This window comes from Piliocolobus tephrosceles, chromosome 18 (assembly GCF_002776525.5).
Source record: "Piliocolobus tephrosceles isolate RC106 chromosome 18, ASM277652v3, whole genome shotgun sequence".
Lineage (NCBI taxonomy): Eukaryota > Metazoa > Chordata > Mammalia > Primates > Cercopithecidae > Piliocolobus > Piliocolobus tephrosceles.
The window spans coordinates 29,319,855-29,333,329 of record NC_045451.1 but is presented as its reverse complement, the minus strand read 5'-3'; the positions used below and the strand labels follow the sequence as shown (position 1 = coordinate 29,333,329).

The 13,475-nt window shown below is 35.2% G+C and overlaps 1 protein-coding gene across 1 annotated transcript in view; it reads left to right on the top strand.

Moving 5' to 3' along the window:
* The window catches only part of DCC (DCC netrin 1 receptor), a 1,259,004-nt gene that overhangs the window by 558,600 nt on the left and 686,929 nt on the right, over positions 1-13,475 (top strand). Inside the window, exon 3 of the mRNA XM_026455168.2 lies at positions 5,823-6,107. Coding sequence (XP_026310953.1) covers positions 5,823-6,107 — 285 coding nt within the window. The remainder of the gene's footprint in view (positions 1-5,822; positions 6,108-13,475) is intronic.

Sequence of the window (13,475 nt, the reverse complement as noted above, 5' to 3'; positions counted from 1 at the left end):
GAAGCTGCTATGAGAAAGTGAGAATTCTGATACTGCATTGGACTATTAAGTCTCAGGTATTCAAACACTCTGTTACTGAAGAGCTGCAAATAGAGTAAAACCTTTACTCTTCCTTGCATGGATAGTTAATAAATGTTCTGGGAACAAATTGGGGTTACAGCTGTTTAACAGGCATTGAGCAACACTTAACAAAGTAACATATAAGTAGACTCCTAATGAATCCTTTTAGTGTTAACATTAGTATTACGGAACAATGGAAGATCCTTTTCAGGACTCAAAATAACAAGGTAAGACCCATTTCTCTATGGCAGTCTCATAATGACTCTATAGCTCTTGCTAATAGCACTCAATGCTTACTATATAACTATAGTTAGAACTGTTGACATCAAAATTTTTGATGCTGAAGCCCAGGCACTTTTACTGTGTATTAATCACTTATAAAATTTGAATTAAAACTGTCTTTATCATTTCTAAGGAGATTAAACAGAGCTTCCATATGTGTCTGACTTTTCCATATGTAAACCAAAATGTTCCTTCCTTTTTATAGTTTCTCACTAATAAGTTCTGATCTTTGTTAATGTATGGAGATGCAGATAATATGGAAATCTGTAAGGTGGCTTGTGTGGGACACTTCCAGCAACACCATGTGTTCTGTATTTAAAACTGCTGTAACATCTTGGGCCGGGCTAGGTGTGAAGGTAGGAACTTTGAAATTCATTCTTGAAAACAACCTTTTCCTAGGCTGACAATGTAAGCCCTCCGAAATCACCAAAAATAGTTTGTGTGCTATTTTTAATAGTAAAGTACTTCAGGCTGAAATCTGTCTATGGGAATTCAACATACTAAACAAAAAAGTGTACTCAGTACAGTACTGCTACTTGAGGGTTGAGGAGTAAAGAGTATTGACATATAAAAGAAAGTCTTTTTGAAATAGTTTTGTTTATGTCAGGAAAATAAGGTATTTTAAGAAGTATAATAATTCAGTACTAAACCTTTAAAAATAACGATCATGGGCTGAGTACAGTGGCTCACGCCTGTGATCCTGGCACTTTGGGATATCAAGGTTGGTGGATCATTTGAAGTCAGGAGTTTGAGACCAGCCTGGCCAACATGGTGAAACCCTGTCTCTACTGAAAATACAAAAATTAGCTGGGCATGGTGGCATGCACCTGTGGTCCTAGCTACTCGGGATACTGAGGCAGGAGAATTGCTTGAACTGAGAGACAGGTTGCTGTGAGCTGAGATCGTGCCGCTGCACTACATCCTGTGCAACAGAGTAAGACTCGTGCTCAAAAAACAAAAAGAAAAGAAAAAATAACCATACTATAAACATTTGAAATAGTTTGGTACCAGTTCCATCTAGAAAGTGGAGATAATAATACTTCCTTAAAGAGCCATTGCAAAGATTAAATAAGGTCATTTATAAAAGTGCTTAAAATGGCATAAATGATAAAACTGAATCTGTTCCCAAAGTCATCTAGCTTGTTAAATAATGAAGCAGAGAAGTGACTCTAGGTAATCTCATTATTCCAAACTGCTACAGAGTATGTTGGAAAGTGACAGAGCCAAAGCTCAAATCCAACTTTCAAAATTTGGATGTCTGCAATACTCTATTTAAATCTTTAGAGTCACATAGAACCTCAGCCAGTATTTGCGTATTTTTTTCTTTCAGTAAATATTTGATATACTTCACAGAAATAAAATATAAAACATTCACACAAATGTAGAAATACTTTTAAGCTTTTATTTATACACTTAACTTTTTATAGTATCTGCAAAGTGTGAGTACTATAAAAATTTTAAAGGTGGAGTGATGATTTCCAGTAACTAAGACTAGGAAAAAGGGAGAGATTTTTGACTGAGTGCCTAAAGCATGACTAGAGATTTGATAGGTAAATGTTAGGAAAGAGGATGTTCCTTTTTAGAGGAAGTTCCATGAGAAACACAACCAAGAGGAAAACATGTTTAGGACATCTAAAAGTTCAATAGATCTGAGAATTGTTTTGCAGAAGTTGTGGAAAATGAGCCTGAAAGGCACATTGTGCTAGATACATGCGCACGTATTAAACAAAAAACCATTTGCCTGGTTTTGTGGCAAAAGACAATGCCAGCACATTTTGGGAACTTCAAGATTTCCAGAGTGAAGCAAAAACTTTAGTGATGTAGGAGCACTGATGTTTTGACTGTTTGGAGTGCATTTGAGTGAGAAAAACATAAAGATAGAAAGACCATTGCTGCTGTGATTACAATGGATCAGATGTGGCCTAATGAGTCTGCACCAGGCTTTTTCCATGAACGGGCTGTTGTTGAGCAGGTAAGTATTTTTCACAAGCATCTAGTCAAAATTATTCCTGTATCTTTCTCTGGATGAAGCGTGGGAATCGTTTGTATTGCATGAGAACATTAAATGACTTTTATGAAAATACAGTATTTCATACATATGAGTTATAGTGAGTTTATTGTCCATTGCTAGATATTCATACACATGCCTTGAAACTATAGTACTAAGTTGATAGCCTATAACTTCTTCTTCTTTTAAGACTGTTGCTGGGCTGTTATATCACCATGAGATGTAAGTGCTAAAATTTAGCACAATATTGGGAGTGCTAAGTCAAGTCTTATAGAGCCTTATAAACTTAGAATTGCTTTTGAATGTGTAGTTTCCCATTTAGAGACAGAAAGAAAAGACTGCATCATGTTTGTAATTTCTCACTATGACAAATAATCAACTATGTGAAATTTTCAAACATTGCATTGTTAACTTTTAAACAAGATGCAGTTCTGACCCTGGCTTGTTAAGATCTGAAATCATCACAGAGTGCATGCAATTCTATTACCCAATTCTATTAAGTCTAATTATATTAATATGCAATCTCAACCTTTGTATTAAATTCTTCCAGGTAGATGAAGTTTACATAGGAAACCAATTGTTGAATATCGGTTTGAATTACTATTTCATTTTACATATTCCAGGCTCTAAAACCTACTTGGAAATACATTTTTGAATGCAATAGACATTCGGTTGTAAAATAGATGTTTTATTTCTATTTTAGTATTTCTTTTTTTGAGACAGGTTCTCACCCTCTTGCCCAGGCTACAGTGCAGTGGCACAGTCTTAGCTCACTGCAACTTCTGCCTCTGGGCTCAAGCGATCCTCCCACCTCAGCCTCCTGAGTAGCTGGAACCACAGGTGTGTGCCACCACACCTGGGTAATTTTAAAAAATTTCTTGTAAAGACTGCGTTTCATCATGTTGCCCAGGCTGGTCTCAAACTCCTGGGCTCAAGTGATTCTCCCGCCTTTGCCTCCCAAAATGCTGGGATTACAGGTGTGAACCACCATGAATAAATGGTTTAAATGCTTTAAATTTATCCAATGTGTGTAACTTCAAAAGAGCCATAAATCTGAATATATAAATGTCCAGATTGTTAAAATCAACTTAAAATTGTATTCTCACCTACATGTATTAAATATATAACTTGTGTGTATTGGAAAATTATTCCTGACTACATTTCCTTAACTGCAAAATAAAATGCTAGGGATTACAACCAAGAAGAAAACTATTAAATAAAAATAAAATTTGTTTGAAACTCATTGCCCTACGTAAGCCTCGCATCTATCACTACTCATTGCAGCTTTGGTTTGTGTGGTAGATACAGATCATGCTCTGTTTAAGTACATGCTTTAAATCCATACCTGAGCCAATCTGTAGTAGATTAACGTACTTCTTTGGAATAAACTAGCAAGACTATCTAACGCAGACAGTCTGAAAACTGGATTTTGAGCAGTAAGCCTGGGTACCTGTTAACTAATTCCTTTTGTTCTTCACCCAGTGGTAGATGCAGCACAGACACAGATCAGTTCTTCTAACTGAAAAAGAATAAAATTAGGCAAGTGGCTGGCGCCCCCTGTAGGTAAACTGTAGTGTTTATTCAGGTATCCCCGTGGATCCAGATTTCAGAGCCTTAGTTTAAGAATCAGCTGAATAATTTTATAATATATATGTGAGGGATAAATTAATATTTGCATCAATATTAAGGTTTTTGCATGGTATAGCATTAATCTTACAAAGAACAATCTTAATATTGCAACTCTAGAATTGCAGGTCTATTTCTGTGGATATAGCTATAATGAGTGATATCCTTCAGCAGCTTGTACCTAACCCACATATAATTTTGGTCTAATTTTATATTTCATAGATTCAGTTATTCTGTGGTCCAAAAACTCTAATCCCTAAAAGAGACGTAAAATTTCACCTTCACTTAGGGAAGGAAAGTGAAATAGCATCTCTATAGCATTGCTTATTGTCTCTCATATTAAATTATGATTTGACTCAGGTCATTTTATGTTTACCCTTTCGGTCACAGCAAAATTTTTATCAGGTTGTGAGGAAAATTAAGATCATGAAAATTAATAGATGCAAATTCAAACTAAGGGTAATTAAAACTGAACACAGTAGAATTTTGTTTACTAAAGATTAATGAGACAATCAGATTTCTTGACAAAATTTAAACCTAGACCTGGGGAATATTGACTTAAATTTATAAAATAAAAATCACAGTAACATAAAATATGATTAGTAAAACTTGACATGAACCCCAGACTGATGAATGGATCAAAGTTTATTGTTATATGTCCATACAATTAAAACAATTCTGGAATGACTCAAATGAATATAGAAATATCAGAATTTAACTGGGATGAATAGCAAACATTAATAATAATTAAAATTTAGTTGAATTTTCTCTAAAAAATAAACTTGCCAGTGGTCTTTCAATGATGGCATAATTGATACCAATAGATTTATTTGTAATCATTTAAAACACAAGAATTTCATGGTCAAAATTTAGGATCACAAATAACCACTCATACATAAAAGGGAGTGCAAGATGGCAAGGTGAAAACATCTACCTCTCTCACGTACAATGTCATGGCAGAGAAGGCTTATTTCTCACTATGCTTATGCTTGGTAATGGCCAGTTTCTTTTATTTTTTCCTTATATTTACTTCATATGAATGCATCATTTTCACATGTTATTTCATATGAATATTGAAGTGACCACGTAAATTAGATATCCCATTTCATGGCCCAAAGAAACAAGTTTCCAAAGTATTCATATAGAATAGGTGGCTCAACTAGCCTAGAAACACAAGCTATTCTAATTCCGGCTTTTAAATCTTTTTCACTACACCACAGCCATAGCGGGCAAATGTGGATGAATATTTACCATAAGCAGTAAACCCTAAAAACAGTCCTTTGTTACTATAACTGGTGGTTCCTGTCATCCCTCTTTCTTGAAGCTGCTGTAGGTATGCCATATGACCAGTCCTTCATGAATCTCCATGACTACATAACGCTTTGTCCAAAGTGGGGTGACAGGAACCTGTCAAGTGTTCCTGTCAAGTGGGGTGACAGGAATTCTGTCCATAGGACCAGGATTCAGGAGAACAAGTTTCTATCTGTAGGACTGTCACCTAGAAACTGAATTCGAATGTGGAATTTCACTTCTCTGAGCCTCAATTTCCTTATTTGTAAAATTAGGCTGCTCTTATGTACTTTGTTAATTTTACAGGGCTGTTTTATTTACTAATAAATAAGCTCTAGAGATGAATGGCAACGTCTTCATTACTTTTTAGCCTCTGAGCATACTGTAGTGCCAGACAGAACATGTGGTAAAGTGTGAAGAGCAAATGAGATGATGTTTGAGAAAACAGCTTGTAAAATATAATTTTCTATAAAGAATACAAAGTGTGATTATTTTTACTGGCGATTATTGTGCCTTATTTGGAAGACTTACTCTTCCTTCTTTGTTTTTCTCCTAGGACCACTGAGGTTCCTTTCTCAGACAGAATCTGTCACAGCCTTCATGGGAGACACAGTGCTACTCAAGTGTGAAGTCACTGGGGAGCCCATGCCGACAATCCACTGGCAGAAGAACCAACAAGACCTGACTCCAATCCCAGGCGACTCTCGAGTGGTGGTCTTACCCTCTGGAGCACTGCAGATCAGCCGACTCCAACCAGGGGACATTGGAATTTACCGATGCTCAGCTCGAAATCCAGCCAGCTCAAGAACAGGAAATGAAGCAGAAGTCAGAATTTTATCAGGTATTGCAATGCTCTTTATTGCCTTCAGAATGATATTCTCTGCAGTAAGTTGAAAAACAATTTTTTCTGTAACAGATATTTGTAATGGCCGTAAGTTCTGTATTGTTCATTGTGTTTTGCTTTTTATTGTTACTTGCTTGCTTGCCAAAGCATTCAATGAGGTTGTGCCAAAAGCTGTTTTTTTTTTTTTTTTTTTTTTTTTTTTATGTCTTGAAGTTTCTGGAAAAACAGGTATCTCTCCTTTATTCATTCACTTGTTCTATTACTATTTAGTGAGTGTTTCTTTGTGCAAGCCCCACTGGTAAGCATTTCTCACTTATTTTTTCATTTTCCTCTGGTAACATTCTAAGAGGTAGTTTTTATTGATTTCAAAGGAGGAAGGTGAAAACTTGCAATGTTAAGAACATTTCCTAAGTTAATATTGAACTATACATATAGGATATATCTCATATATAGTTCGATATTAATCATATATAGTTCAATATTAAAATTAGGCTGATCTTACCTACTTTGTTAATTTTACAGGGCTGTTTTGTTTGCCAATGAATAAGCTCTAGAGATGAATGGCAACGTCTTCATTACTTTTTAGCTTCCAAGCGTACTGTAGTGCCAGATAGAAAATGTGGTAAAGTGTGAAGAGTTCTCTTTTGTATATTCTGTACTTCATTAGTCACAGGGATACTGACTTAAATGTATCAATAACCATTGGCAACACTTACATTTCATCTACCAAGCAATGACAGAAGCAAAGCTAGCATTTATTCCCTAGAATAAATTTCCTAGCTAGATACACATACATGCATCTATTTACATATCTATTACATATATCTATATATGATATATAGCTATAATATATGTATATATGTATTTTAGACTAGGATCTTACTCTGTTGCCCAGGCTGAATGCAGTGGTGTGATCACAGCTCACTGCTGCCTCAACTTTCCAGGTCCAGGTGCTCCTCCCACCTCAGTCTCAGTAGCTGGGACCACAGACTTGTGGCACCACACCCGGCTAATTTTTTGTATTTTTTTGTGAAGAAGAGGTTTTACCCCGTTGCCCAAGCTGGTCTCAAACTCCTGGGCTCCAACAATCTGCCTGCCTAGGCCTCCCAAATTGCTGGGATTACAGGCGTGAGCCGCTGCGCCCAGACTGAACAATCGTTTACTTGTCCATTCACATGCTTATTTCTGAGAAGCACGGTGCTAAGTACAAGGAATATGGCAGTGACTAAAACTGTCCCAGAGCCTGGCTCATTAGAGTTCTGGGTGGATGCACACATGTAAGTAATTATAATAGGGTGTGATTGATATAATGGTAAAAAAAAGCCATTTCTCTCCAACTCTTATTTTACTTTCTCTTCTCTGGCAAATCTCTAAGATACTGGCCTCATTTTGTATTCTAAATAGTCAGGGTTGAATTGGATGTTCCCTAAGACCTCTTCTCTTCCAATAACCTCTACTGTAGTATACTCATGTAATGCCTAGTTTCTCTTTTAGCCAAGCTTGTAAGACTGACTTAGATGCTCTTCAGAGAATCACAAAAAAGGCACACACTTGAGAAAGTGGAACTGACTACATCTCAAAGCATGGATGCTGGCTTCCGTCTCCATGCTCTTAACCGTGTATAGTTATCACAAGTACTTCAGCTATGCAGAGAGTAACATTCCTGTAATTCTAAAAGCAAATTGGCAATTCAATTGGAAGTTTCCAGGTGCTTTAATGAGGACATCTCTAAAACCTCTCTTTTGTATATTCTGTACTCCATTAGTCACAGGGATACGGACTTAAATGTATCAATAAACATTGGCAACACTTACATTTCATCTGCTAGGCAATGACAGAAGCAAAACTAGCATTTATTCCCAAAACATACATGCATCTATTTATGTATCCATTACATACACAAAGTTTTAAATATTTATATTCACATATTATTAATAATGCATCTGTTGAGTATACCAGATAGGAAGCCAAGGTAAGCTGCATTATACCTGATATAAATGATGAATTGATGGGTGCTGACGAGTTGATGGGTGCAGCACACCAACATGGCACATATATACATATGTAACAAACCTGCACGTTATGCACATGTACCCTAGAACTTAAAGTATAATAAAAAAATAAATAAATAAATAAATAAAAGAAAATTGGCAAGAATATGTTTAGCTTAATATGATAGGAAAGTCTGTTTTCCAGTGGTATTAAGGAATCAAGTTGAACTAATGAAATATTAAATTAGAAATGCAAAGTTTTAAAAGACACAGAGACATAATGAATCCCCATTTACCTTTCTTTGTTCACCTTGCAACAGCCATTTGCACTGTAAACCATGGAGATTTATTTAAAGCCAAATTTTGCTTTGTTAATTTGCCTAAAACAGAGACTATGTTGTACTTTTGAGATGTGTGAGCATTTCTTAGCTGAATTGAAACTGATAGTTTTGTAAATGCATCACATCAAAAGAAGATTTTTATCTAAATTCTATGAATTCAAATATAAACTTTAGAAAAAATTATGAGTTAAGACAGTACATGAACGTGTGTGCACATGCATGCACACACACACAAGTTATTGTTATACTTGGATAAGCCTGTCTCGTAGACTAGCTGTCAAGTAAAGAACCTGCTAAAGGAGGATGCGTTTAACACATCCTCAAGTTTACAAGTTGGTGTAGAGGTCAAATTCACAGACGCACAATAAGTACGAGACTGAGAGCATGAATGAGTGAGTGAATGAATGAATGGCAAATCTCTGCTTCTCTTAGTTGCCATTTAGGGTTCTCTCATTGTAAAAATCATGCTAATCCTTTCTGAATAAATTTCCACTCTCTCTAAGTACCGATGTGAGGCAGTAATAAATTACAGATATAATACATATGTGTGTATATGTGTGTATACATGTTAATACATACACGCACCTATACAAACATCATATTAGCGTGACTTAGGACTATTAAACATGGTACCAGAATGGTTAGAACTTTTGAAAAGTATATTTTTTTCGGAGTCACTAAATTACCATATTGACTGATGAAGTAGTTTATATCTTGCTTTTAGTTTGAGACATAGATGTTAATGAAAAATTTGGCCACTTTCCCTAACATTCATTTTTACCATAGTTCATAAGAAGTGTTTGAATTTATGTGTATGTGGTTATAGTTATATAATTCTAAATAATATTTAATATACTTACTCAAGTCTGTGTGAAACTTATTTCAGGTTGCCTCTTTTATATATAAGGTGTCTTTTATCACCAAGTAACTGAGGTCTATTAGATTCAGAGTTTAACAAACAGTAGTTTTAAAGTGCTATCTTTCAGCAACCAGTTTCACTTTATTCATTAAATAAATACTTTATTCAATTAACTTTTGAATGAAGCTTATATACCTGACATCCTGCTGGTTGCTAGGAATGAAATGTTGGAATACCATGCCCTACAAAAGCTTATAGTCCAATGGGGGAAATAGACAAAGCAAGTAGGCTGTGTTGTGAAAGAAGAAAACACAGAGCCACCACTACCCTCAAAAGAGCCATACCAACAAGTACTAGCTAGGCAAAGAGAAGTATATACCATGGAAAAAGAGCAGCATGCACAAAGCATAAAGAAAATAGAGATCAAAACCTTTTCAGGCCAACTGTATACATTCTGACTGGCTCATAGGCAGGAGGCGATAAAGGGGAAGAAGCTGGAAGGAAGGGAATTAAATGGTAAGGAGGATGAGGTGGAAAGATCCAGAAATCATGTTTGATTCGGTCCTGGAAACATATCACAAGCGGCTTATGGGTGAGGGGATAGAATCCAGGCCCTGATAAAAGCTGGTTAGTAGAACTTTTCATTGAGACCGGAAGTAGGAGAGTAGTGTTATTGTGTTTAAAACAAATTACAGATTTTTTTAGAAGGTATTTTCCCATAAAGTTTTATCTCTTCCAGATTAAAATAATCATGTCATTAAAGGTATGAAAATTAGTACCTAGTTTCATTTGTTGGTTAATGTTTTAAGACAAATTAAATTTTGGCTTTTGGAAATTATACATGTGTAACAGAATCAGTAATACATTGTTCTAAAGCATTTTTTAAAATATCAATAAGAAAACACTAAGTCAGAGTTGAGATGTTTTACAATGTCTGATTGTGTGTAATGGCGAACGTGTGATGAATGGAAGCAGCCATTGTGGTTGTCAAGTTCACTTTGTTCATGTCACATCATGTCTGAGTGCCAAGCAGGAGATTGAATTGCAGAATTATAAATCTGCTTTGGGCACCAGATTGACTACAATTACTGGCCTATACAATGGAATTCTTATTTTAGTTTGCTTAATGGCCTAATTGAATTGATCAATTGGTAATTCAATCTATTGTTTAACTACAATTAGGTGACTCTGAGCCCTGTATAGACCTGAACTAAATATTTATCTAAATAGAGACATTGGCTTTTAAAGAAATAAATTAGACTAAAATATATATGATTTTTCTCTATTTTTATTGCAATAAATATTAGCAGAAACCATTCTAAAATCCATCTTATTTGAAAGGAAAATCCTGTCTGAAAGGAAAACAAATAGTTTTAGATTTTTCTTCATTGCTAAGAATTTATTCCTCAATGGTACATTAAACTTTTTAGTTTTGCTAAATATTACTTATATTTCAAAATGAATCTATTTTCTATAAAATAGGTTGATAAAATAGGTTGTAGTTATAGAAAATAGATTCCATTTCTATGGAATAATGATCTGTATAACAAAGAGGACACTTTCTTCACTTTTAAAATTTATTATCAAGCCAGATGGTTAATTCATGTAGCCCTATGACTAACATAAGGCAGAGAAGGGCAAATTCAGGCACACAAATCTAGTTCCAAATGAACATAGACAAGGAACTAGTTGGGAAATTCAGAAGGTTTTTATAGATTATTATTTTATAGATCATAAGGGAAGAACTGTCTGTACAATGATTCCAGTAGATGATAAATCCAGAATGAGAAGTTGAGCTCACCGTATGGAGATCCTGGAACCTCATGCCTAGGAATTTAGAGTTGATTCAATTAACTTTGTTGATGATTGGGCATCACTGAAGGTTTTTGAGCAATGAATATACTGACATAAACATACACCCAAAAAACAAAAGGAAGTGAACAGCCCATTAGGTTAATGCATTACCTGATATTTTTGTCTCATATTTAACGTTTTTTATGCATTGTAGGATTTTCTCATAGTGTGTTTTCTTTATAAGAATCTAGTTTGAATAAAACTTTCTCCTATACCAGGGTATAAAAAGGGTGCACTTAGCCTTTCATAATTTAAGATGGATAAAATGGTTTCTCGTGCTCCTCTCATATATACCAGAAAAAAAATGAAGTATATGATCATATTGTATGTAAGCCAGGTGAAGTCCGTGTTTTCTAGATATATCAGATTTAATTCAGATGGCATGAAAAGGTCTGCATATGGACACTCACAATCCATTTTCCGTGGATTCTGCTCACATTGACTTAATATTGGCCAATTAATAAATACTAAAAATTCCCGACTTGAACTACTGTTATAGTAAGTAGTTAATATCATGGGGTCTGACACAGATTGATTAAGTACAAATCTTTGTTTCACCACCTGGTAATTGTACAATTTAGGGCATGTTACTTAATCTGAATCTTTATTTATCTTATAAAATGTAGCAAGTAATATCACATATTTCATAGGGTGGTTGTGAGGCTTGAGTTTGACAAGGCAAGTACAAAGCCTGGAACCTCAAAGTCCTCAGTAGCTTAGCATTTTAGAGTTTCCATTTTTAAATAAATCGATTTTCATGTCCAGATTATTTCTCTGGTAATAAATTACCTGATTTTGGATTCTGGGTCTCATAAGTATTAATTTATCTACGGTAGTTCATTACACATGCTTTAGGCTATTTATCTGTAATCCTGGTACATTTCTGCATTTTATTTTTACATCTAAGAGAAGTCAGAGTTTCCTGAAACTTCTTCCTCTCTAGTAACTTATTGCTACGTGATTTTACGTTTCTCTACCTCTCTAGCAGCATTATTTTCCTTTGCTATACAATGTGGTACAAGAGGAACTGGTTTAGAAATAGGAGTCAGGAGATAAATAAGCTTGATAGTATTTGATCTTCATTACCAGTGAACAATTCTAATCCTCTCAAACTGTTAGTTTCCTTATCTGTTAAGAGAAGGAATCAGCCTTTTCAAATCTTTTCACTACAAAGGATCTAATTTATTATTTCATTCCACGTTCACCCTCAACTCTGCCTTTACAATCCTAGACTTGAACAATTTGGGTCTGCAAGACGAAATCTAATCCTTAAAAGCCACAAGGTCATCCTATAACACAATAATTAATAAAAAATAGTTTTAAGTCAGTTTCTGCTGTCACACAAATCACACCAAAAGAAGACAGGATACCTTTTATTGTGTACAACTAAGTTCCACGTCATTCTGAGACCCTCTCCACACCAGATGATAACTTGAGCCTGCCCTCCTTGGTAACTAGTGCTAGGCGGAGCACAGGAGTAAGCTGACAATCATGTTGTAGTGGATTTAGTTATAGTAGGTCAGGTCAGTTAACCATTGTGCGATAACCAAGGTAACCAGTCTTTCACATGGAGCTGGTGACATTCCGTTCAGATGTAACAAAGCCTCATATGTTGATAAGCCTAAACTGACTAACTGTGGATACATAGACCATTTCTGTTTGATTCTGAATTGAAACATAATTCTTTCTTTCCCAGTGCTCTTTGGGTGGACATCAGCAAGGCTCAGGATTCCAAGCTGAACATTTAAAAACTTGGGGACTGATTACATTTTTCTAGTCATGTCTGTCATTCTAAAATTGTGATCTCCCCCTCAGCAAATCTACCAGGTTTTTTTTTCTATTTTTATTATTGACCTTGAGTGATGTTAGATATGGGTTATATTATATTCTCTTAGCCACTATTTCCTGGTAAGTTACTATTTCCCATAAGTTCAAAAGCAAAAACAATGTATTTGAGATTGTCCTCCACATGGAGGAATGAATATGTCTTGGAAAGGAGAGAACTTTTTTTTTTTTTCCCCAAGAGTCTAATGAGGACAAAATATGGTTGTTTCTGCATTTACTTATGAATGTGACATTTAACAGCCCTAGGTGGGTCATCTTAAGGGTGAGGCAATCATCCGTGACTCTCACATGAACAAGAAAGCCTCCCTGAGGGTGTGTAGAAGCCAAACTTGTAACCCATGAAGCAAAAGTCACAAAAAAAAAAAAAAATAGTGAAAAGACCTGTAGAGCTTGCTTCCTTCTCTGGCCTCATTTGCCATCAATTTATTTCCGGAACATAAAAGAAGACAAATTTAGTCATAAATTATGGGCACAC